Source organism: Pituophis catenifer, unplaced genomic scaffold, assembly GCF_029215685.1.
Source record: "Pituophis catenifer annectens isolate HBS135680 unplaced genomic scaffold, rPitCat1.0.hap2 SCAF_1, whole genome shotgun sequence".
NCBI classification, from domain to species: Eukaryota; Metazoa; Chordata; class Lepidosauria; order Squamata; family Colubridae; genus Pituophis; species Pituophis catenifer.
Window position 1 is genome coordinate 237,517,781 of NW_027256881.1, and position 24,232 is coordinate 237,542,012.

Sequence of the window (24,232 nt, forward strand, 5' to 3'; positions counted from 1 at the left end):
AGGAGAAGGCTTTGCAAGGATGACTATGACACTGAAAGGCCTTAATGAGAGCTGGATTGTGGACACCACAGTATTCTAGCTTATATGGAGGCTTCCATAAATACATAAAAGCTACCTCTGCTAAAAGCAAATGTTCAGTAACGTACAGGGTGGAAATCAGTAGAGTGACTTAGCTTGTCTGCAATTGTACAATTCTGGAATCAAAGGAGAAACTAAGCTTTTAATAGATTTACAGCCCAGCCCTACAGATGATTGTTCAAAAGGGAAATTGCACCTGTTTGTGTTAAGCTATGTGTCAAATTCCTCAATCCTTAAATTTCTTTCTTTCTCCTCCCTACTTTCAAACATATAACTAACCTGGCCTGATCTTGCAAAACTTAGTAGAATCAGATTTGGTAGACAGATCACTGGAAAATATCAGATTTGCAGGCTAGACTTGGAACCCCCTCCACTCCATATAAGTTCTGGAAGAAGCCAGTTGCAAAAATAAACGGGTGTGGGGGGGGTACCCTACCCGAGCACTTCTATTAAGGCACCAGTTATTGAGTCTACCTCAGGGGAGTCTTTACACATTCATGATGGCCTATGAGTCACATAATTAGGATATACTGAAATGTCATCATAAAAGCCCTAATACAAGGCTATGTTTATCTCTGGAACTTTATACACTTAAGGGCCCTTGCTACTCATAGGTTTCAGCTATTCAGTTTCTGTGAGCAATATTCTCTTTTCTTTTCCATGTGTGTATGTGGAGAGGGAGTTCCCAGCTATTTTAGATGTTGCCATGGAAATATTGAATTCAGAAATATCTTGAATCTTAACCGTATCACTGATGAATGATCCTAGTTTATTATTTTATTTGATAACAAATTAATAGGCACATACTTCTCAGTAGCATCTACAACTACCTATAATGGTGCCAGTACAATGATATGCATTAGGTGACACCATTCTGCCAATGTTCCACCATATATTTGATTATTTTAATGGGTTTTAATATATGTTTAAATTATATATTTATACATTTATGTATTTTATGTATGCATATTTATGTATTTTATGTTTTATTGGGTGTTTTATTTGTTGTGAGCCGCCCTGAGTCCTACAGAGATAGGGCGGCATACAAATTATATTAAATAAATAAATATATTTGCATCCTGACAGCTGATGTAAGTCATGACATTTATATGAAGATGTTGCAACATCTAGCATTTACTCTCAACCCCCACTCCCAATAGCATAGCACTAACACTTAGACTTATTTATTCTTCCATCGTGCTCTACAGCACTCTGAGCAGTTTACAAATGGTAGCATATGTATGGGTCCTCATTTTATTCAACCATATGAGTCAACCTTAAGCCAGTCAAGATCAAACTCCTGCCAGTGGGTAGTTAGCCTGCAATACTGCATTCTAACCATGCATAACCATGGCTCATGTATACATGATCTATGGCGCATCTGTAAATAAGGAAAACTATTTTTCTATCTTCCATCATTCTTCCAGGAACTCAATGTGGTTTAATGGGAATCTCCATTTTATCCTCACATGTTATAAGGTAGATTGCAGGGAGAAAGAGTGGGTTAAAGTTTCCAGTAGGTTTTACACCATAATCATCACACCACATCTCTTTCAGTTTAAGGTTGAATTAAAATTAAGAGAAAAAGTTCAAATGATTCCTTGCAGAGTGAATATGTGAAAGGAGCTGAAGGTTTTCACAGCCCCGAAGATGGTTCCTTGCTGCTACTTACAGAGTATCAATCAAGTGAGCTGGTTTCCAGTTGATCATTAACAAGGAGACACCATGTCTGTGGAGATTCTCAATCATCCAGGTCATGCTTGTCCCAAAGGTGCTTTTTAAAGAGGCAACTGGACGTCCTGGTTTTTCTTTGAAGTCATTTCACTTCTCACCCAAGAAGCTTCTTCAGCTCTGATTGGATGATGGGGAAGGAGACACCATTCATTTATTTTATAAAAAGTCCAATCATTGTGGTCATTGCTCCAGTACACTTCAAGTAAAAAGCAATCTCTACAAATAACACAAAAGGTAAGATAACTAAGCTCAGGAGTTTGAAGGTGCCGATGAAATCTTCCAAAAAGCAAATGGGAAACATTGCAAAGAAGCCTTCTTCCATGACAGAAGATGCATTTGAACCAGTCTCTCTCTGGTTTTAGTCCATCAGCAACCTGTTGATAAAATGTAATGTGTGGGGAGTGCAGGAAGTGGAAAGAAGCGTATCACCTACACCGATGTTAAGTCTTGGGGGGGGGATGTATGCATGAAACCCAAACCGATAAGCAGCATTTTCATCAGAGATATTAACACCATCATGGAAAAGATTCGGAGAACTTTTCTTTACTGACTACAGAAGACAGTTCCCAGCCATTTTTTAAAAATAATAATAATAATTTGCCTTCTCCTCTGCCTGTGAAAGAGACACCTCTGCAAATGGCTATTACAGCACAAATCTCTGATTGCTCAGAAATCCACTCTGTGTAAATCCCATGGCTCTGTGGTGCCTCTCTGCCGGATGAGAAGGTAATTGAGGAAGAAGGCGGCTTTACCTACCAGTCAGACCTTCCCCTCCCTACCCCCTCAGTCTCTTGCAGCATCTCTGACTGCCTGTGACATCATTGCTGACAGAAGCCAATAAGACCACTCTCCCCCTTTCTCTGGGATACAGTGTGTGCTGGAGCTGAGCAACCGGGCTCAGCGAGCTGTTATCCATGTTCAGCCAATCTGGCTGATGCAGCGGAGGGTTCAGTTGCTAGGGTCCCGAGGGCCTGGGAGCACACACGCCAGCTGTTTCCCATGCAGGGAATGGGGAACTTCCGACTGGGGAGAAGGACTGTGATGTACACAGTGGAAACTATTCCCAAAGGGAAGAACCGAGTGCTGGGGGTGAGTGTCAGAAGCTTGGGAGACCCCCCCTCTGGGCAGGGGAGCTCGGTTGGGCAAGGTTGGGGGGGTGGATAGAAGAGTTTGGGAATGGGTTTCTTTCTCCTGCATGGTACTGGCTCTTTGATTTAGGCTAAGCAGTGCGATTTTCTGGTGCGTGTGCGTATGTGTGAATGGGGTGGGGTGGGGGTGTAGCTGGGAAGAGGTGGAATCAGAGAAAAGCTTTAGACTAAATCAATGAAAAGAACTTGGGAATCAATCATGTCCCCACTTAGGGAAAATAACGATCCATTTGGCTAGAACACCTTTCTGAGAATAGCTCGCTTTGTTCATTTTAAGAATGATCTTCTGCCAACATATGTATATTTGTATGCATTCCAATACTAAATATTCCTAGAAGTAGAAATGAAGTCTGGTGAAGGTGAGTAAGAAATGATCCGGCTGTCCCACCACTTCAGAATTGCTTTCTTTCTTGTGAAGACTGTGCACTATTCCATATTTGACTTGGGACAGCAGAAGAATGCTGCTGTCCCACGATTAAATGCTGAAGTCAATGCTCTAAGTACATAGCAGAAGTGGATAATGTCACTCTAGGAAGAAAATCTATTAAAATGCAGCTGAAAGCTGTCGACAGAGACAGTGTTCACAGCTGTGAATTGCTGTATTGTATCAATGGAACCTGTTTGTTCAGAGGCAGTTTAGCTCTTAATACCAAATATTAAGTCCAGCCATTTAAAAATGCCCATCATTTCCACGCCATTTAAAGCTTCCTCAAGTTAAAGTTCAGCTACATGGGTCCTAATTGGGAAAACACTTCCAGGATTAGGTTGATCAAAGTCCTGGACTGCCCAGAAAACTAACCCCAGAGTCCCTGTATCTATGATTACATATGCCCAGAGGGATGATTTTTATTATTATTTTTTAAATCCATATTGTCCACTCAGTGCTCAGCCTACTTTTTTTTTTAAAGGCTGCAGTTAGAACTTAGTAAGTTCTAATAAAAAAAACCCTGATCTTCAAAGGATAAAGACATGATTTGTACAAGTCTCCCACAGCTTCTATAAATTAAGCCAAAAGATGCATGGGGGGGGGTTTGCAGCTAGAGAGAAATGGCATTCTCTTAACCCTCCCTGCCACCATCCTCCATCTTTCTTCCATGTCTCCCCCGCAGTGATAAATAATTGGGGAAAATAAAAGCATTTAGAACTGTCCTTCAAGAGCATATCATAAGTCCAGTGCTGTGGCATTCTCTTGCATAGGGTAAATCAGAAAGAAAGTGTCTTCTTCTAGAGACAAAATACATTTAAAGATTGGAGCTTAAGCATAAATCCATCTCCATTCGTATTTGTGCAGAAATCGCTATGCACTCTCTAAAGGGTATCAGCCATGGAGAAATTCTGAATAAATAAACAGCTACATTACAAAGGGAAATCCTGCAACTGAGTCAGTGCTTTTTTGCTACTATAGAAGCACATAAGTGCTTTTCTAAGAATAGGTGTGGTATTCTGTGCCCAGATCACAACTATTAAGTCCCTTTTTGAAGGCAACAGAGCCTCTAACTGGGATAACTGGGATTGTGAAATATCAGGTAGGCTGTAAGGTTGAAGTGACAGCCCATTGCCCTGTTTTTCAAAGCTGTGTTCAGATGGAAGGAACTATATATTCACTTTTTCTTCCCAGCTAATTGCAGAAGTTGCCTTGTTCTCTTTTTCAGGGCACCAAAGTATTAAAATGAAAATGATGTTCCAAAAGAAATAAGGGATACAGATTATATAATTAACAAAAAACAAAAGGAGACAATAAATATTATAGTTTTTTTTTTAAATAAGAAAATCCAGAAACTTTGACCAAGGTTACCCTAACATTTTTCCCATTAGGTTTCAGTTATGCAGGTGGGCATCTGTTGATGGCAGATTCTATCTGTGTTTGAACCAGATATTCTGCCTAAAAAAAAAAAAAAATGTTCCACGCACACACAAAGCAGAAGGTAGATCTGCATAGGCAAAAGTCACATTTAGCAATAATCATTTTATGGAGAAACACCAGGCCTAGTGGGGAAGATGTGAGCAGATGGCTTGTTCTCCCGCACAGTTGCCATTCCAGGTCCTCTCTATTTATGAGCAATTCCATGCCTTTGTCTTTCTGTTTCTCCCGGCCTTTCAGCTTGCCCTGGACAAAGGAATGCCTTCTGTAAAGACATCCATATGGCATATTGCCACTTCAGATGTGTTCTGACTGATTTGCTCTGCCTGGCATTTGCTCTCCTAGGCAGCTGCCAACCTCATCTGATGCATCAGTATCTCTTAACTTAGAAAAATTAATCAAGCAATCCCAAAGCTACCAGACTCATTGTCTGGAGTTTGCTAACTCCAGTCCAGTATCTTTTGCACATTTTACCATGAGGATAATGATAAATTTTTCCACATATAATCCACCCAAACACTGTTGTCAGCCTGGCTGGCAACACTACAGTAACTATATAGCTTTTACCCAAACATTGGACTCTCTTCTGAGAATTCTGTCCTCTTTCTTCCTTGTCCTTCCACTTCTCCTTTTCCTTCTCCTTCTTCCCCTCCCCATCCATCCATCCACAATAAGTAAACAAAGAAACAAAAATTACACCACAGCAGAATAAAACAAAATAGGAAAACAAAACCCCTGCTTAATTTCCCATAAAAATTCATTTGCCATCCAAAGGTGAGAAATGGAATTTTAAACACTCATATTCAGTATTTGTATCTAAAAGGACACTTCTACAGACAGAGGCAATATATTAGAAATTCCTTCATAAGAAGAAATAAAATATAAAAATCAAGTAGAAATAAGTGTTTCCTTAGTACAATGAAACTTGCTCCAATTGAATAATTCAGAATTTCTCAATTTATGTAATGGACTTTAAATGCAACTGATAACATTTCCATCCAGTTATCCCCTGAAATAACAGGAAAGGCTGTTGCATCCAAAATAATTGATCAGGGGAATTAAATAGAACTGTAATTTGATGATATTTATAGCAATTTATGAGTGATGAAATTGATGTTGTTATAAAAATGACATAGATTGACACAAATTATATACTTTAGGTTTTAACAGACATTTGAGAATACCAGATATTCTCTCCCCTATTACAGTAAATCAAGCGCTTGTTGTATTACTCTTCTATATTTGTCTAGTCTAGATCTTTGATTATTGTCAAGAGACTAAAAGTAAAATCAACCTAGGCCAGTAGCAGTAAAAAGCTTCTCTTGAAAAGTCTTCTCTTGGATCTTCTCAGAAGATCCAAGTAGCTACACTCGTTGTTATGACTCCCAATGTCTCCCCTGTGAGGTCTATATAAACCACTGACCAAAGTGAAAAGGTTACAGGTTTTTTTTAGGTGTATTATATGAGGGCAGAGGGTTTTGTTCCCATCCCCCATATCCTAAAAATATGAATACTGTACTTGTGAAATCTGGGTTGAATGAAAAGCTGGATTTTAACACAGTCCTTATATATTCGCTATGGCAACCTTCTTCACCACAGAGAATGATTTTGCTTGGCTGCTTGGGGAATAGTGAAGACAGAAGCTGTAAGCCAGGAAGGAACACATTAGGATTGGTCGATCTAAGGCAACCAATAAAAAGGCCTAAGCTCCTCCCTGTGCGAAGAGAATCTACTGTAGGTTTACTTGTTACAATTCAAATCCTTATCCACAGCACTGTACAATCTCTGATGCTTCTGAAGATGGTACAGGCCCCAAGCAGATAGGAATACCAGAATGCTCCCATAAATTCCTCATTTCATGCAGACTAGGCGGCTCCAATATAACCAGTTAGGCACACCTAGTGTAAAACCATTCTATGACCTCTAACTGACCCTGTTTGAGCTAAGGACTATATGATGAGGAGACCAGAGCCCTGGGACCCCTAGAAGAAGTTTAATTCATTCTACAAACTCTTCTAGGCTAATGAGCATCCCCATTCCCAAACCTCAGACACAGAGTCACCTATTATTTATTTATTTATTTTCAAATTTATATAAAGATAGTCCTCGGCTTACGATGGCAGTAGGGACTAGAATTGCTATAACTAAGCAATGCAGGCATGAATTGTGATGTCACATGACCATGTCACTTACCGATGGCAATTCCAGCAGTCCAGTTGTTATTAAATGAGGACTGTGCAGGTCCTTAAGTGAGGACCTCATGTGACCACGACTTCCAACTTCCTGCTGGCTTACCCATTGACTTTGCTTGAAGTAAAGTGGCCGGAAACATCGTAAATCTCTGTCACATAATCAGGGAGATGCTGCAATGACCAGAACTACCAGAGTCATAATTCCTTCAGTGCCGTCATAACTTTAAAAGGTCACTGAACAAATAGTTGTAGCCTCAGGACTGTCTGTAGCTGCCACCTCACAAATGTGACTTTAGGTGGCATACAATAAAACTAACAATTAAAACAAGTTTTAAGCAGAGGTGAAATCTACTTACCGGTTTGGAAGCGCACGCGCATCACAGGCGCACATAGACCTTCTGTGCATGCGCAAAACCTTCTACGCATGCACAGAACATAAAAAACACACAACTTCCTGGTTAAAACCAGGAAGTAATGACACCCGGGTGGGTAGAGCTATGCTCCTCCATCGCTACCAGATTGCCGAACCACTGGCCAAGATCGCTACTGGATTGGGCGATCCGGTCCAATCCAGGAGCATTTCACCCTTGGTTTTAAGTAATTATTAAAAAGAATTAAACACAGATCTTGGGAGACTGCATCAGAATCTCACATATAGCATACCCAACTTGTGGGAGTCCCTGTTACCAAGGGATCCCCAGGCCTGCTGGAAAAAAAAATTCATTTTAAGAGATTTGCAGAAGGTGAATAGGACTGGGGCTAACTTTGGAGAGGATATCTACTAGTTGCTGCCAAAATGAATGGTTAATTAAACAGATTTATAAACTCTGGATTTCTTTCCAATAGCAGTCATAAATTATTCTCACTAATCTTTAGGAGCTCTTACTTAGAAGCTGATAATATGCAACATAAAATTTAGGGCAGCGGTGAGGAGAGAAAGAAGTGCCTGATCAGTGGAAAGAGGCTCCAGAGCAACTTTCCAAACCTTTGGCTAAACTGAGCAGAAGAAGAAGGTCGGAATGGAACAACTAATTGCATTGGCCAACTCACCATGCCAACTCACCTCGGGACAACTCGATATGGCTGACTTGTCACGGGACAACTCATTGTGGGACAGCTCAACAATTCAATTTAATTATTTAAAATAATTTTAAAAATATTTTAATTTTTGTCATTCGCATTTCATTTTGTCCCTCCTTTGGCATCCTTTCTTTAATGATTCTGTTCCACTATTTCTTCGATATTAGTGTAACTCTTATCCCATGGAGAGTTGTCCTGTGGCGAATTGGCCGTGGTAAGTTGTCCTGTGGCAAGTTGATCATGGAGAGTTGGCCGCAGCAAGTTGGCCAAAGCAAGTTGACTGTGGTGAGTTGGAGAGGTGAAATGAACTCCTACACATCTCCAAATCTCCAGGATGGCAAAAACTGTTTTAAGATAAAATAGGTGGCAGCCATATGGGACAGAAGATCCTCTGGTGCCAACCCTTTGAAGTCAGTGTAATCATTCAAGGTGTGTGTGTGTGTGCGTGCATGCATGTGTGAATTTAATCCATCAAGTGCTGAGTGTTATTACCCTGATTGTTTCCACAGACCATCCAGATCATGACTGGCTTCATACACATTAGCTTTGGGATCATTCTCAGCACCCTGTCCAGTGTATATACCTCATTCTTTGTATCTGGAGAGATTCCCTTCTTGGGAGGAGCATCCGTGAGTATCACAGACCAGAGAAACCCCCTTTCCCTCCAGATAGGTGAGGAAGGGTAGAAGAGCAGATGGGCAGGAGACAGAGATTATATAGAAGAAGAAGGGAGGAAGGGTAGTGGGAGGTCCTGGGTGAGAAAGAGACAGGATGTCAATTGCTGAATGAAAAATAGTTCCCGAGTTCTATGATTAACTACAGGTACTCCTCGACTTACAACAGTTCATTTAGTGACCATTCAAAGTTACAAGAGTGCTGAAAAAAGTGACTTATGACTGTTTTTTGCAGTTACAATCTTTGCAGCATCCCCATCAGGAGTGGGTTCTAAAATTTTTTACTACCGGTTCTGTGGGCGTGGCTTATTTTGTGGGCGTGGCTTGATGGTCATGTGACAATTATTTCGGATTTAGCAGAGGTACTGGTCTACCAGGCTTTTAACTGCTTGCAGAGCTGTACCGATCTACCCATTTATTTTTTGCAGGCACTGGTCTACCCATTTATTTTTGCAGGCACTGATCTACTCATATATTTTTGCAGGCACTGATCTACTCATATATTTTTTCAGGCACTGATCTACTCATGTATTTTTGCAGGCACCGGTCTACTCATTTGTTTTCTTTTAACACTGATCAGCTGTAGGGCGGCCCTTTGAAGCCCCACGGCAAGAGTTTAAACAGTTTTTTTCCCTCTAGCCATCAGCTGGGACTCAGGAGGCAGCAATAGATTGGGGGTGGGGGCAAATAAAAGGTAAGAATAACGCGGGGGGTGGGGGAGGCGCGGGGGGCGCAGGGGGAAGAACCGGTTCGGTGATGTCATATCGTCACCGCTACCGGCTCGGGAGAACCAGGACGAACCGGGAGGAACCCACCACTGATCCCCATGATCATGTGATCAACATTCAGATGCTTGGTTCATATTTATGACCATTGCTGTGTCCTGGGGTCATGTGATCCCTTTTGCAACCTTCTCACAAGCAAAGTCAATGGGGAAGTCAGATTCACTCAACAACTGAGTTACTAACTTAGCAACCTGCAGTGATTCACTTAACAACTGAGGCAAGAAAGGCCGTAAAATGGGGCAAAACTCAGTTAAGAAATGTCTCACTTAGCAACTCAAGGGCTCCATTGTGGTCGTAAGTCGAGGACTACCTATACATTTCCTCCTCAATGAGTTCAGTGGTGCTTCCTCCCAACTAAACCAGCACTTAGCTGAGATTTCTTTCAATGTTGTGGAACAAACCTTCAGGTGCCTGCCTGATTCCTTCAAAAGTGTCTGATCCGTCATGAGTCATCATTTCAGCTCTTGCTGAAAACTGTCCTGTCTGTTCAAAAAAATATGTTACGAAGTTGCATGTCCTTCCTTCTTTCCTTTATTTTGAAGCGTCCAAATTTTTAGTTTGTAATTTTTTTATTCTGTTCCTACCATGCTCTTGCTAAAAATGAAGTACTTTCACTTCGGCCCAAATGTCTTTTTTTCCATTATGTTAAAAGCATCATTAGTTTGAGAGGGTGGGGGGGGGAATACATATTATTCTCTTAAAAAAGGAAAAGGATATAAATTCTAAATATAAACACCATTGCTCTGAGATTTAATAGCATTAGGATGTGGATTCAGTTTCATGCCAAAGGAACATATTCTGTTTTTCTTCTACTGCATGTTTATTATTTCCTTTAAAACACAATTTCATATGCTGCATGTATGAAATAACCATAATTATTGGAAGCAACCTAAGTGGACATCAAGCCAACCCCGCCCACCCCAGGCATATTGCAGGATTCACTACAGCAGCCATGATAGATGACTATCCAGCCTCTAATTGAAAACCTTCACTGAAGGGGAAGAATTAGATCTCACTGATTTGACAGTTTTTACTGTCAAGAAGTTCTTTGGACTATCTAATCTGTCTCTACATCCTTGAAGTTTCATCCCATTGATTCTTTTCCTCCTTAACAGTCGGAAATTAAATCCTCTACAATGCTACGGTCCTTCACGTATTTGAAGACAGCAATCACGTCACTTCTCAAGCGAAATATTCCTAGAACCATTCCTCTTGGATTTGATTTCCAGTCCTTTCACAATCTTGGGTAGCCCTTCTCTCCTCTTGCTCCAGCTTGTAAATATTCTTTTTAAACCAAGGAGAGGCAAAAAGGCAAGTTCCAAACTGCAAAATTACCATATAAAACGCACCTTTCCCCCCCCAAAGGGGGTGAAAATTTAGGTGTGTCTTATACACTGAATGTAGCCCTGCCCACCCAGTGGCCCCGCCCCTTTGGCCTGTGCCTCGCAGCAGTTACCTCCTTGCAAGCAAACAGCAAGAAAAAACAGCTCCTTTCAGCTTCAGCACAGTCTTATTAGCACAAGTTGATTGGATCAGCCTCCCGATTCTCAGCTGATTTGCTCTCAGCTGTTTTGCACAGGGCTCTGCTGCTTGCTGCAAAGAGGTAAATTGCTGGAGCAGATTTTTTTTTCCTTATGCTAATCAAGCTATGCTGAAACCGAAACCGAAAGTAAAGCAGGCTGTTTGCTGCAATGAGGCAAAATTGGGCAGACGCAGATTTTTTTTTCTTCTTTTCCTCACCAAAAAAGGTAGGTATGTCTTATACTCCGAAAAATACGGTACAATCCTTTTTTTTTTTTTTTTAAAGGATGGCTTATTTTACCTCCCAGAAGGTTGTCACTTAAAATATTCTTCCACGCCCATACATTTGTATCTCTTAGGGATCAGTTGTGAATCTATACTGTCTTCTGGAGTGGGCAGACCTAACAAATCATTACCACTGCTCTCACCACCATTTATTTTGGGAACTGAGTAAGCCTGCTCCATTTTGTTAGTGATAGCAGCAAGGCTGGTGTTTTCCTTGGAATCACTGAAGCCTTGCAACCCTTGTAGGCAATCTGCTTTCCTATTGGCAAGGATTCTCATATCTTCCTCTTCTGGGGTCAAACCACCCACTGTATTTTCTCCCACCTCCCTCTCCATAGCAGTACAGCATCCTCTTCCTGTCTCTAAGCACTGTTGATTGCTCGCCAGCTTCTCCAACCCAGCCACCATAGCAACCCGCAACCATGGTTGCTGCTATTGGGAAAAGGGCCCACAAATTGTCAGACTGCTACCTTTTCACACAGCAGAAAGATGGCGGCATGACAGTTAAGAAACCTTGGTGGGATTTCAGTTCCTTGTTGACATTTTTTAAAATTCAGACCCCCTTTCTATAGCTTCTGAAAGCAAACCCTTGGGTTTTTTTTTTTTCAATTCACCTGACAAATATGCACCCAAAAACATTGGGGAAAGTATTGAAATTCATTTTATTTAAATTCAGAGTGAAATGACAGATGAGATATTAGTATCAATATCAATATTAACATTAATATATAATTTCCTCTTAAATGACCTACTTTGTGGTCATTTTCCTGTGAGCACAATCTGTACACTTCATTAAACAGTTGGTGCCATGTGTGGAGACTTCAGAGAATGGAATCAGCCTAGCACCCATCCACTACTTGAGGTGTAGGATTGATACCAGGGGTGAAATCCAGCAGGTTCTGATAGGTTCTGGAGAACCGGTAGTGGAAATTTTGAGCAGTTTGGAGAACCGGCAAATACCACCTCTGGCTGGCCCTAGAGTGAGGTGGGAATGGAGATTTTGCAATATCCTACCCTCAGGAGTGGGGATGGAATAGAGATTTTGCAGTATCCTTCCTCTGCCACACTCACCAAGCCACGCCCACCAAGCCACACCACGTCCACCAAGCCACGCTCACAGAACCGGTAGTAAAAAAAATTGGATTTCACCCACTGGTTGATACAACTGGGTACTATTTCCCAAGGTTATTCTGTTTGGGACAGTGGGAGAATCCAGAACTTACAAATTTGCCTCTCACCTGTACTTACCTCATTTCTGAGTCAATCCTGGTCTCAGAGATCTAGCTTTGACAGAAGGATCCCTCCAACTCACCATGGAAGGGGGGATGTGCCATGAAATGGAAAGGAAACTCTAGCTGCATCAGACAACCCCATCCCGTCCCCCCCGCCAGCCATTGCTTTGGGCTTAGTAGCAGTCTTAGCAAGTTTAAAGAGCTCAGGTTGTCCTTGCTCTCTACAGGTAGCTGATGTCAAGGTTGGAAGAAGTATCAAGAGGGAAGGCAGCTCTTCCAAAAACCAGGCTCTCTGATCCTATGGAATGGTATTTTGTGGGATCAGAGACAACTGACTTCCTGTCTGGGAGATCTGAAAGGTGAAGAAGGAGGATGGCTAAACCCATAGATCAAATTATTTAATCAAACCCAACACTTACATTACTCCTACACTTTATTTTCTTCACTTCTGCCAAATCTGGATGCAAACACACCTTGGCAATTTCTTATTTCTTCTGTGTTCCCTTTGCCTCATAAGCAGTCCTGAACGACAGATCCATCTAAGTCATTCTTAGTTACCTTTTGTTCAAATAATGTCCTCTCCTTTATACTCATAAAATGTTCATGGTGTGGACATTCCACAAGGCTTTCTCACCCATTTTTGATGAGGAATCAGGTGATGGCAGTGAACTGAACCAGAGGCAATAGAGGCAGAACAGGGGTGAGCAATGGAGAGAACAAATTTGAAGCCAATATAGTTTTCTGATGCCTCAAAGACATGTGGATAACACTTTAATTCAGTAGTGTGGAAGGTCTTGGTCACATATGGACTGCAAATAGTGCCAATCGGTTTGCAAGATGAACAGAACTTCATTCATACTAGAAATGTTTCTGGGTCCACATTGAATGTCTTTGGGTCAGTCACTCTTTAACCTAATGCATCTCACAGGATTGCTGATGTGGGCATAAAATAAAGGGAAATCCATCTGTGTCTGTTAGCCTTGAGCACTTACAGAAGAGCTAGAATATAAATCTAAGAAGTAAATAATTAGGATTTAGAGCTACCATCTCTGGGTTGCCTGGATCTGAGTTGTCACTGTTGCTGTTCCCTCATTCAGCCACATTGACTGTTGTTGACCTGATAAGCATCATGTTGCCACGATTGTCTGTTTCTTTAGGTTCTTGTAATATCTTACTTGTGTCACCTGAGAGGATATCCAATCACCTTGTATTTGGTCAACCAGTTTTTTCTAAACACGAGGGTCTTCTCCAGTGACATTGGATAAGATGTCCAACACAGCTAAGCTTTAGCTTCATTATTAATGCTTCCAATGGGCAGTCTACTTTAACTTCATCTAATACTGAATGGTTCATGTACTCTTCTTGTGGTCCAAGATGTCCTCAGTAATTTTTCCAAACCACAGTTCAGGAGCATCCCTTTGCTTCATTCATAGGGTACAATATATTTCTGTTGAGAAAATCATGTCCTTGATAATTCATACTTTTGTGGTTAGTGGGACACTTCTTCATTTTAATGCCAACTAGGTGATTATTGGATACCAGCAGAAAGATACAGAAACTGCTAGCTCTCAGCTGCACCTACTTGTCTAAATGTTTGCAGCTCAGATATAAGTCTAGCACAGCTTTTTGGTTCTGTTACTGCAATTTTGGGGCAAAATGGTATGCCAATCATCTTCTCTAGAATGAATGAGATGTCAGTATACAACCACCCAGGAAAAGTTTAAACATGCTGTTCTCTCACTCTGGATTTTTTTTTTCATTTATTTATTTTTCACTCATGTAGAATGCAAAATACTGCATTAAGGGGCTGTGTACTACCACCAGCTCTTGTGCCACCTAAACATTATTCTTGGAATACAAATCTTAATAGATTTAATTTGTAATAAACAGCTTTAAGGTCAGGGCTAATGAACACATATTCCAGTTATTTTGTTCACAAAATGACTTTTTTGTTTGGGGACAAAATCCAGTCAATCCAGAAAGCGGCAGAATGTCCTCTCACCAGATGTTTATTTGGCATATGGCTTGGAACTAGCCTGTCTACACACACACACACACACACACACACACACACACACACACACACACACACAGAATTCTTTTTTTAGTCTTAGATGTCTCTAAATCTGAATTGTTGTTGGCATCCATTTCTTATTTCCCTTCTCCCACAGTTTTCACTATTTCCTCATTCTTCTTGTGCCTTTTCAACCTAGAAATTAAGCTCTGTTCTTTGTTCTGTTTTATTACATACTGTACTATAAATTGCATTCTTATATATACCGTTGCATTGGATGCAGAGAAAGAATGAAAAAAAAATGAGAAAGGATCTGTTAGATGATGTAACAGATAAGCTGAGTGTCCTCTAAGAATAATTATAAATTATAAACCTTTTTGTGGTTAAATCTTTGTTTTTATAATGTAAACTCTATATTCATATCTTCATGCTTAACAGCAAAGGCACTTTCATAATAAGACAAATCTGGAAAGTACAATCTCTAACAGATTATACATAAACCCAGATGTTTCTTTGCTAGATTTAGGAGAACTGCATCCAGCAAATTCTGTTTGTGTGTGAAGCAGCAGTGTGAGGTACTGTCAATGCTAAGTCTGACTCCTGTTCAGTTCTGTGACTGTCATCATCAATTTCCTGCGTAGGTGTCCATATTCTTACACCTGTGTTTATGTAGTTGTCTCTGTTCACACAACTTCACTTCTCCATATGTCTTAAACCAGTTATCAGTCTGATCACCTTGGTTCACTTTTCATTAGTATCCTCCCAGCATTCTTCTGTATTGTTGTGTACATTTCTATATGAGGCTTAAGATAATGTTTGCTTAAATTAGCATGAGACATAAGTCTGAAATCAAAACTGTGACTCTCTCCTATTTCCAGCAACTAACAATAATGCCGGTGCCAGGTTTGATGCTGGCTGTACCAAATACCCTATCTTGGACCCCCTCCTCAGTCAATGGGACCCTAGCTATTTGCTTCCCTACAGATCTGTAGCTCTACTTTCCCACAGTGCCACAATGGAAATTAAAATGGCTATGATGGTTATTAACTGACTAGGGGCTGACTCTGAATCTGATAATCACAACTGTGTATTTATGAAAAGTAGCAAGGGAAGAACTCAAAGACTATTTAAGCCTCATATAGAGAAATACCCAAAACTACATTAGCAAAATCACTTCCCAAAATTCATTTACTTTTCTTATCTGACTAGGGCTGCAATGAATATCCTCTACAAATCAACACAAATTATTATTGATAAAAAGATTGGTCTCACTGAACAATCACATTTTTGTCCTCACTACTCATGTCCTCATTTGCTCAGTGCCATTAAATTTTTGTTGTGAGGGTCTATGTGCAGTGGTGGGATTCAATCAAAAGTCAAAAATAACTTTTTCAGCCTTCTGAGTAGTCCATATGCACAAAAGGACTACCCAGAGGGCTGAAAAAAGTGATTTCTGACAGGTCTTCACACTTTTGACCAGTCCTCACCCTTATGACTGGTCATCATTTATGCCCATTGTAGTATTTTTAACAACTGTGTCACTCATTTCACAACTGCTTCTCTTCACCATGGTGACAAGATAGGGCGAAAAATGTAAAATGTGAGGACATTCCTAAGTTCGAGGAGTGGTCAAAAGTGCGAGGACCAGTCAAAAATAACTTTTTCAGCCCTCTGAGTAATCCATATGCACAAAAGGATACAGCAATAGAGAGGGATGAAGGAAAGAGAAGAGAGATGGAAGAAAGAAGGAGAGAGAGGGAAGGAAGAGAAGGGAGGAAGGAAGGGAAGGAAAATTAGAATAGGAGTGAGGGTAAGAGTGGGAGGAAGAGAGGAGGAGAAGGAGAAAGGAAGAGGAAGTAGGGAGGAGAAGAAGTGGGGGGGAAAGAAAGTAAGAAGGAAAGAAAAGAGAGAAGTGGTAGGTTTGAGGAGAAAGATAAAGATTGCTGTACAGTAAAAAAGATGAAATGGAAGAAAGGCAACCCCAAACAAATATAAAGATATTAAGATAAAGAATGAATTGTTAAACTTTAAAGAATAAAAAAGAACAAATATGAATAAATAGCAATAATTAGAAACACACATACAAACATACAATTTATTTTTTTTGAACAGAGTATTTGGCCGGTTCACAAATTTAAACAGTGTTTAGTCATTTCAATTAAATTTACAATTCCTATATTTCCTTTTTTCCATATTTATTCCTCATCTATTTTTTTTAAAAAAACAATATTACCCTTCATCCTCATCTCTAATCTTAATCAAATTCAATTTTTCCCTTCTATTCTATATTATACCCCTTCCCATTGTCATCTATTTTTATATCCATCCTCACATTGGTTAATTATGTAATATTACAGTTGTTTAATATAAATTCAACATTTTAATATAAATCAATTAGTTATATAACTATCTTTTTTGTATATGAATCAACATGAACATGAATACTCCAATTATTTCCATGCAATCCAATTTCTTACAAATCAATTAATTATATTTACCAATAATAATAAACCAAATAATTTCCCCCATATATTCCTCCAAACCACAACTTAACCATTTCTGCTTTCAACACAATATACAATTAGTAGTATCTCAATTATTACAATTCCCTAGTTAAATAGAGCTTTTTTTCTTTTGTGTTTTAAAATCTTGAACTCTCCTCTTTTCCCCTAAATTTCCCATTGTTTGCATCTACCTTTTTTGGTGAGGAAAAAGAAAAGAAATCTGCCTGTCTAATTTTCCAACGTTGCAGCAACAGCAAAGACAACAGCCTGCTTTACTTTCAGTTTCGTTTTTCAGCATAGCTAGGGGAAAAAAAATCTGTTCCAGCACTCTGCAAGCAAGCAGCAGAGCCCTTCGCAAAACAGCTGAGAGCAAATCAGCTGAGAGTTGGGAGGCCGATCTAATCAATGGGCTAATTAGCCTATGCTGAAGCTCCATGGGCCAATAAAATTACAAAAAAACACCGTACCGTTTGTTAAATTGCTGGCTCGCCTGCCCCTCGCCCACCACTATTTATTGGCAATAAATAGTGGTGCAGAGGGGCGGGGCAAGGGGTGGGGCAAGCCAGCAATTTACCAAACAGTTTGGCCGAACCCCCTAGAACCGGCAGAATCCCACCACTGTCTATGTGCTTATGTTGAGTAGATTTTTTCTTCATAATTTTGATAAAACTATTTACTAAACTATTTAGATTTACTACCACAGCCAGCAGGGCTAAACTGCAATGTTGGCAAATGAGGACAAGGGAGGTTAGGAAACTGACTTTTATATATAAAATACACAAATATGGCAAATACTTTCATCTCAGCCCTAAAATGAATCATAATTGAGCACAGACTGTACTGTTCTAGGGCTCCAAAGCAAAGAATCTATAATTTGAAGGCAAAAGAGTGCCTCTTAACTTCTGCCTACCAAGAGACAGAACAGGAACAGCCTTTTTTTTCAAGGTCTTGGAACAAGATGGACGATTGGGATGGGGACAGATAGATAGACAGATAGATAGATAGATGGATGGAGACAGACAGACAGACAGACAGACAGAGACAAACTATATAGATGGAATGAGACTGAAAAGATAACTTCTCAGATATCAGAATAGGATAATATTTTTAATAAAAATCTGTGCATTAATAGAAAGTTTATAAGCAAATATCTTTATAAGCAGTCCAGAGTCACTGACAGTGAGTTGGGCAGCTGTATACATTTTCTTAAATAAATAAATAAATAATAGAGCCAAAAGTGAAAGGTTCTCCCCACTCCTATTCTTACTGATACCTCCCTTTCTACCCTATTTTTATGGGATCTATTATTTTCTTTTCTTTCTTTGTCTTTCTGTCTTTTCCACCCTGTTGTGTCAGATTAAAACGAAGTGTTTTTACTGTGAATTCAGATGGATTATTAGCAGAAGGACCCCTTGTCTCCCATCCTTGACTAAATGTTTGACCTCCAGGACAGATATTGGGTTACAGTATATCCCACTGCTTAGTTTACAAATAGCTTTTCTTTCTTGACAAAGCATTTTATGGTACCAATCTTCCTCTTCACCTCTACCACCATGAGAGATTATCTAGTGAAGGTTGTAAGGGATGTTCTCCTAATTGAGATGTAAATGTTTACTGCTTTCCTTCTTTCCACACAGTTCATTGTTTCTGGATGCCTCTCAATTGGTGCTGAGAAGAGCCCTACGGAATGTGCAGTGAGTCTGCCTCACGTTGTTTTCTTTACTATGATCTCCAATTTAATGCTTTAAATACTAGAAAAGTTCTCAGTGAAACAACTGCACTTGCATCCATGGGGGGAAGGGAGCAAAGGTGTGGCAACTTCATCACACAAATGCCACAGCTTACTTCTGCTGGACATGGGGATACAAATACATAAGCGTGGCATTTGTATGATGATCTCACTGCATGCATGTTATTCTTTTGAAATCATCGGGGTTGCTGAAAATGTTGTTGATTGCCTCCCAGGAGCAAGTATGACTGCTTTAAGAAGGTTTGGAAGCCACTAAATGCATGTGAACCTCTTAGAGGAGAATATTCGGGTGGTGAGGCAGGGGTGGAGGTATCATTAGAGTACACAGGCATTGTTCATTTGTCCTATTAAAAACCTACTACATTTTTAGAAGAGATTTCTTTTTCCATTCCTGGAGGATTTTAACTGTCTTTAGTACAATATTTCATATAACACCAGTTATTAGAATCAAAAGCATTGTTCCCAAAAGTAACTTGCTCTGCTCAGGGTATTAAACTATATTTTAGATTTTGCCTTCAGCTGGGTGCTCCATCACTGGAGGCTTTTAATAATAGGTATGAAATGGTATAAGGTCCCTGTGTGAGTAGGGTGTTGGACTAAAAGACCTCCAAGCTCTCTTCCAACTCTGTTATTCTGTTATCTGTAGCCACTACGCAGCAGTTCTTTGCCTCTGCATTTATCCTCACAGGACTCAGTGGGACTTACCTCTGAGTAAATCTCTATGGGGAGGAAATAGAGAGGTTCTGAGTTTTTCTTAGTGGCCATATTTCTAGAAAGGAACAGAAAGGAGATTTTGGACTAATGTTATCACAAAAGAAATTACATCCAAAAAGGAAGAGATTCAGACTGAGGGTACTCACTGGTTCATCTTTCTTGGTGAACTTCTCAAACTTTGGCAGTTGAGTTTGCTTTTTGAGAAACAGAAGGTAGCATTCTTCACTATATGCCATCTTATTGTGCTGCTGATTTTGCAGCTGGGTGTGTAGATTGTGTGGGGAGTATTCTACCTATTTTAAACAAAGGTGAGAGTAGGATCAGGGGTGGGTTCTGCTTACCTTTACTACCGGTTCTCAGTGGGAGCGAATCTGCATGCGCAGATCACTCATGATGATGTTGTGGCAGGTGGGTGGAGCCTCCAGCTGGTTTTACTACTGGTTCTATAGAACTGGACAGAACTGGAAGCAACCCACCACTGAGTAGGACCAAAGAGATTAGAGTGCACAACACTGAAAATGATATCTCTGTCATCACCTTCAACTCTCTAAAACATGTCTGTCTGCAGTCTAACCAACATCTGTAGGAGGCAACACTACTTGAAACTTTCTAATTCTCTATGAAAATGTTGACTTTCCAAAGATATGAGAAGCAGAACTAGAGCTGAAATAGTTCTTCTCATGTATTAATATTCTAAACCAATATTCACTGTAAAAGGTCTTTGGTGCTCTTGGTTGTTTTCTAGCAGAGGTTTCATTATCCAAACTAGATAATATCATCAGTGCTTCCTTTACTATCCTTGTTCTCTCCCAACATGTTGGGTTACAATTCCTAAGTTCCCAACTATTTGTTCTGGAGATTTTGAAACATTTGTCCCTCTAGTACTTTGAATCACCCAATCATTATTATGGCTTTGAATATAATCAGCAACACAATGATTGATGATGCTAGCAGATGCTTTAAGTCACTAGAGAAGCTCCTTCCTCAAAGCTATAGTCCCAACCCATCTGGATGACACCTGATTGGGTAAGGTTGTTCTAAATTTTCAATACTGTAAAAATTGTTGTTGCTGTGATGACCTAACATGCAATGTTTGTGCCTTTTAGGTAAAAGGCTCACAAGCCATGAATATCATCAGTGCCATTTTTGCGTTACTTGGAATATTGACTTTTATAGTAGACCTGAGCAAAAATGGGCCATTTCATTCAGAGGATAACTACGAATATTCACTAGTGATGGTAAGTGTCAATGGCTCAGACATAATGTAGTACTATCTGACACTAGCAAAGGAATTAGAAGGGTTTATGGTCTAGTTGTTGTATATCTGAGAAGGAAAACATCCACTTTCAAAGTATAAGGATGTATCCAGCTGAAGAACATTTCATGTGGGCACTCAATCATTTATATCCAGCACACCTGAAACCCAGATGAAGATATTTGAATCCAAACTGGTAACTTGGTTCAAGTTACGGTTAGCCAGATTTCAGCACCACCTTTCTGTAGTGTTAGACTATACCAGGGGTGTCAAACTCACGACCCACGGCCCAGATGCATCACGCACTGGCCACACCCACCCCCAGTTTAGCAAAGGGGGGAAAAGTTACGATACGTCATGTGACAACAACGTGATGACGTGAGTTTGACACCCCTGGATTATACTATTAAGCATGATTTCCTTAGCATGACACCTGCTTCTTCTTCTGGATTGGCTCTCCAGTGTGAATTGGAGTAAGGTGTCCTTAGGATCAGCTGATAATTTCATCACAATGGAGAAGAGAATGGATATGACCCAGTTTAAATGTTGAATATTCAAATATGTTGAGTTTGAAAAGGCTTTTGTTCGCAAAGAATAAAGAAGGAGTCCTGAACCTTTTAACTCTAAAGGGGACATTTGGTCTTTGGGGAGCTCTTGCAAAGCTGGCTGAGGAATTCTGGGAGTTGAAGTCCACAAGTCTTAAAGTTGCCAAGATTGGAGACCCTTGTCCTAGAGGACTTCTCTTCTCCCCAAATTACTTTTGCCTTCTTTCCTCCAATCTCTTTTGCCCCCTTTTAAGCAGCTCAACTGTCTCTGGACTGCTTCTGCTTCTGCTCATCACTATTTTCTAAGAATAACTTATAGAACCATTTGAGATACAGAAACATTTTTTTAGAAATGAAGATGCTGCTGTAAGTCCACTCTATTATAGCAACTTTTATGATTTTAAAATTAAATGGACCTAGAAGTACACAGGTAGGACAAAACCAATCAGACCCAATAGGAGATGCCTGCAAGAGTACTGGGGCTCTAAGGCATGAAGTGGGACCCTGGGAACAGAACAAAGCAATTATATGAACTGAAGCACCCTCCAAGAGAAGTAAATGGATCGATTCCCATTTGCTAATCGGCTTGTATCATTGTTTCCATTGGGGAAAAGACAGGCAATAGGATCGCCATTGTGCTGCTGACATTCACCATTGTGGAATTCTGCATCGCGTCGGCAACTGCATATTTTTGGTGCCGGGCGACCCGTTCTGACTCCAATGAGGTGAGATTTAATAATACCCAAATTATAATTGCCGCTACATCTGTGAATTAGAATTAGTTTATTGTTTCTGTTTTTGATTAAAGTGTGTCAGTCATTGTATGTCAGGTTTTGATGAAAAAAAATAGGATATTGTAGCTAGGATGGACAGATGAATGTGAATTAAACAGAATTAATCTCAGAGGGAATGAGGTCAGAAAATGAAAATACCTTTTAAAAATGATCCAATCAGTTGAGTTTTGATGTTTGGGGGAGGGGGGGAGAAGAATCAATTCCTCAAATGAATGTTGGAAAAGCTAGAAGGGAGACAAGTCTAATGTGGTTTGTTTTCTAGGCTATATTGATTGACCCAAACACCGTCAGGACAGATAATGAAGTCCCTTCTGTAGAATCTTCAATACATTGTCCACCAATCTCTAATGATGTAAGTTATGATTTAAAAGTTGAGGCCGTGTAGAAGACTAGCTGGAGGAATTTATATGGTGAAGTCACATCAGCTCGCATTTCTTTTGGGGCATAAAAGTTAGCCTTTTCCTGCCCGACAGAGGTCCTTCATTTTTGTCAGTATTCTAGCTGGCAGGTAAAGGCAAAGGGACTGTCTCTCTACTTTCTCCTGTACTGTCTCCATTTAAGCCTGGAATAACAGACATGTGACTTGATATTTCTTGCCTCGGAGTAAAAGGTAATGCTTCATTTTGCATGGGCTGTGTATGGAAATGACCATATGTGACACGTGGACTGCTAAGCTGTCAAAGTGAGGTTCGAGGACAATCATGATACCATATTGGAAATAGTCACAAAGTAGTCGGCGACCCAGACCGAGAATATGGAACTGAAGCCAATAGATGCCCAGTGTGGACATTAATTCATCTTTTCAGCTCTGGCTGGCTCTATTATTGACTTGATACACATTGAAATAGAAACCAGTTCATGATGTTAATTTCTATTGGCCAAAGTCCTGTCTTACAGCTGGTTAATAAAGACTCTGTACCATTCTTAGGTGTCCTGGCAAATGTCCAGTATATACCACTGTCTGGGCCTCAGTCTCTGTAATTTATTCCCCCTCATGTTTTCTTATGGGAGCTGGAAATCAGAATACTGTAGAAAGCAGCACCTGCAGATTAATTTGAGCAAAGCTGATTGGTTTTATATGAAGCATATATGCAACTTTGGATGCTCGTTATACTCTTTGCCATTTATATTTGCGTTTAGTACATCCTATTAAGATATTCATAGAACAGCCTTGGGAAATGTTCCAGCCTTTATTCTCCGCAAGGACCGCTTTTTTTGCGACAGTCTTATTTCCAGCTTTGTTGAGCCAAAATTGCTATTTCAGTTTCTTTTCATTGGCCCTAGCTTGGTTGTACCAAATAAGAAATCAGAGGAGAAAGTGCTCACACCCCAGAACATTAAATCCTAGTTCAACTTTATGTATTTCAAAGTTGGACATGCAGTGTAATACCACCATGTCTTGTAAAGAAAAAAAAATGGCACAAATTCTAGGGGATATAGGAAAATCTTGGGCAGTGTTTTGTAGTAATCATTTCTAATGATGGACCACTAACAGTTTTTTGTACCATTGAAGGACAGCTGTATCCCTAATGCAGGGCCAGAAACACTAGAAGAAACATGGGACTACATGTCTGGTCCTACACTGATAACCAGACCGAATTGGTTCTGGGTTTAACCTACTATTCTCCAAATGGTTTCCTCCTATTACTATTCTCCAAATGGTTTCCTCCGGCTGTTTAAGACTATAACTGCAGCTAGTACAGCCCATGTTCAAGGAAGATGTAGGGACAGGCAAAATTAAGAGTGACCTAAGCTTGGAAAGGCTGGCTTAGAAGAAATGGCTTTTCACTTAAAAGTGTCTGCTGCAAGAAGGAAAGCATTTGGACCGGATCCTGACCCTTAGCCAAGTGTGCAGCTTCAATGGCTGTAACAGAATGCAGGACTCCTTCCCAATCCATCAGGAAATTCTCTTGGTCACACAGCACTGAAATGAGTGAGAGGTTCATAAAACATGTAAAGTTTGTGAGCATGGATCATGGAATTTGGAAAGGAGAAGTTTTGATAGACCCTGGTCCTGGCCTCTAAAAACGCTAGGTTGAGATGTTTTCCCCTTTCTTTCTTTGTTT

General features: G+C 40.1%; 1 protein-coding gene across 1 annotated transcript; it reads left to right on the forward strand.

The window, feature by feature from the left end:
* The first annotated feature begins 2,811 nt into the window (after positions 1-2,811).
* Positions 2,812-22,551, forward strand: LOC139327453 (membrane-spanning 4-domains subfamily A member 12-like). Its single transcript, XM_070957289.1, has 6 exons — positions 2,812-2,901; positions 8,603-8,722; positions 18,746-18,802; positions 20,679-20,810; positions 21,987-22,097; positions 22,429-22,551. The coding sequence occupies exons 1-6, from the start codon at positions 2,812-2,814 to the stop codon at positions 22,549-22,551; spliced, it is 633 nt and encodes a 210-aa protein (XP_070813390.1).
* The last annotated feature ends 1,681 nt before the right edge of the window (positions 22,552-24,232 follow it).

What these genes read in the sequence shown, in the direction of transcription:
- LOC139327453 (XM_070957289.1), top strand. Translation starts at nt 2,812, where the DNA reads ATGCAGGGAATGGGGAACTTCCGACTGGGGAGAAGGACTGTGATGTAC. An exon ending in AGAGCCCTACGGAATGTGCA is followed by an intron (nt 18,803 to 20,678) that starts GTGAGTCTGCCT and finishes TGTGCCTTTTAG; the next exon opens with GTAAAAGGCTCACAAGCCAT. An exon ending in CCCGTTCTGACTCCAATGAG is followed by an intron (nt 22,098 to 22,428) that starts GTGAGATTTAAT and finishes TTTGTTTTCTAG; the next exon opens with GCTATATTGATTGACCCAAA.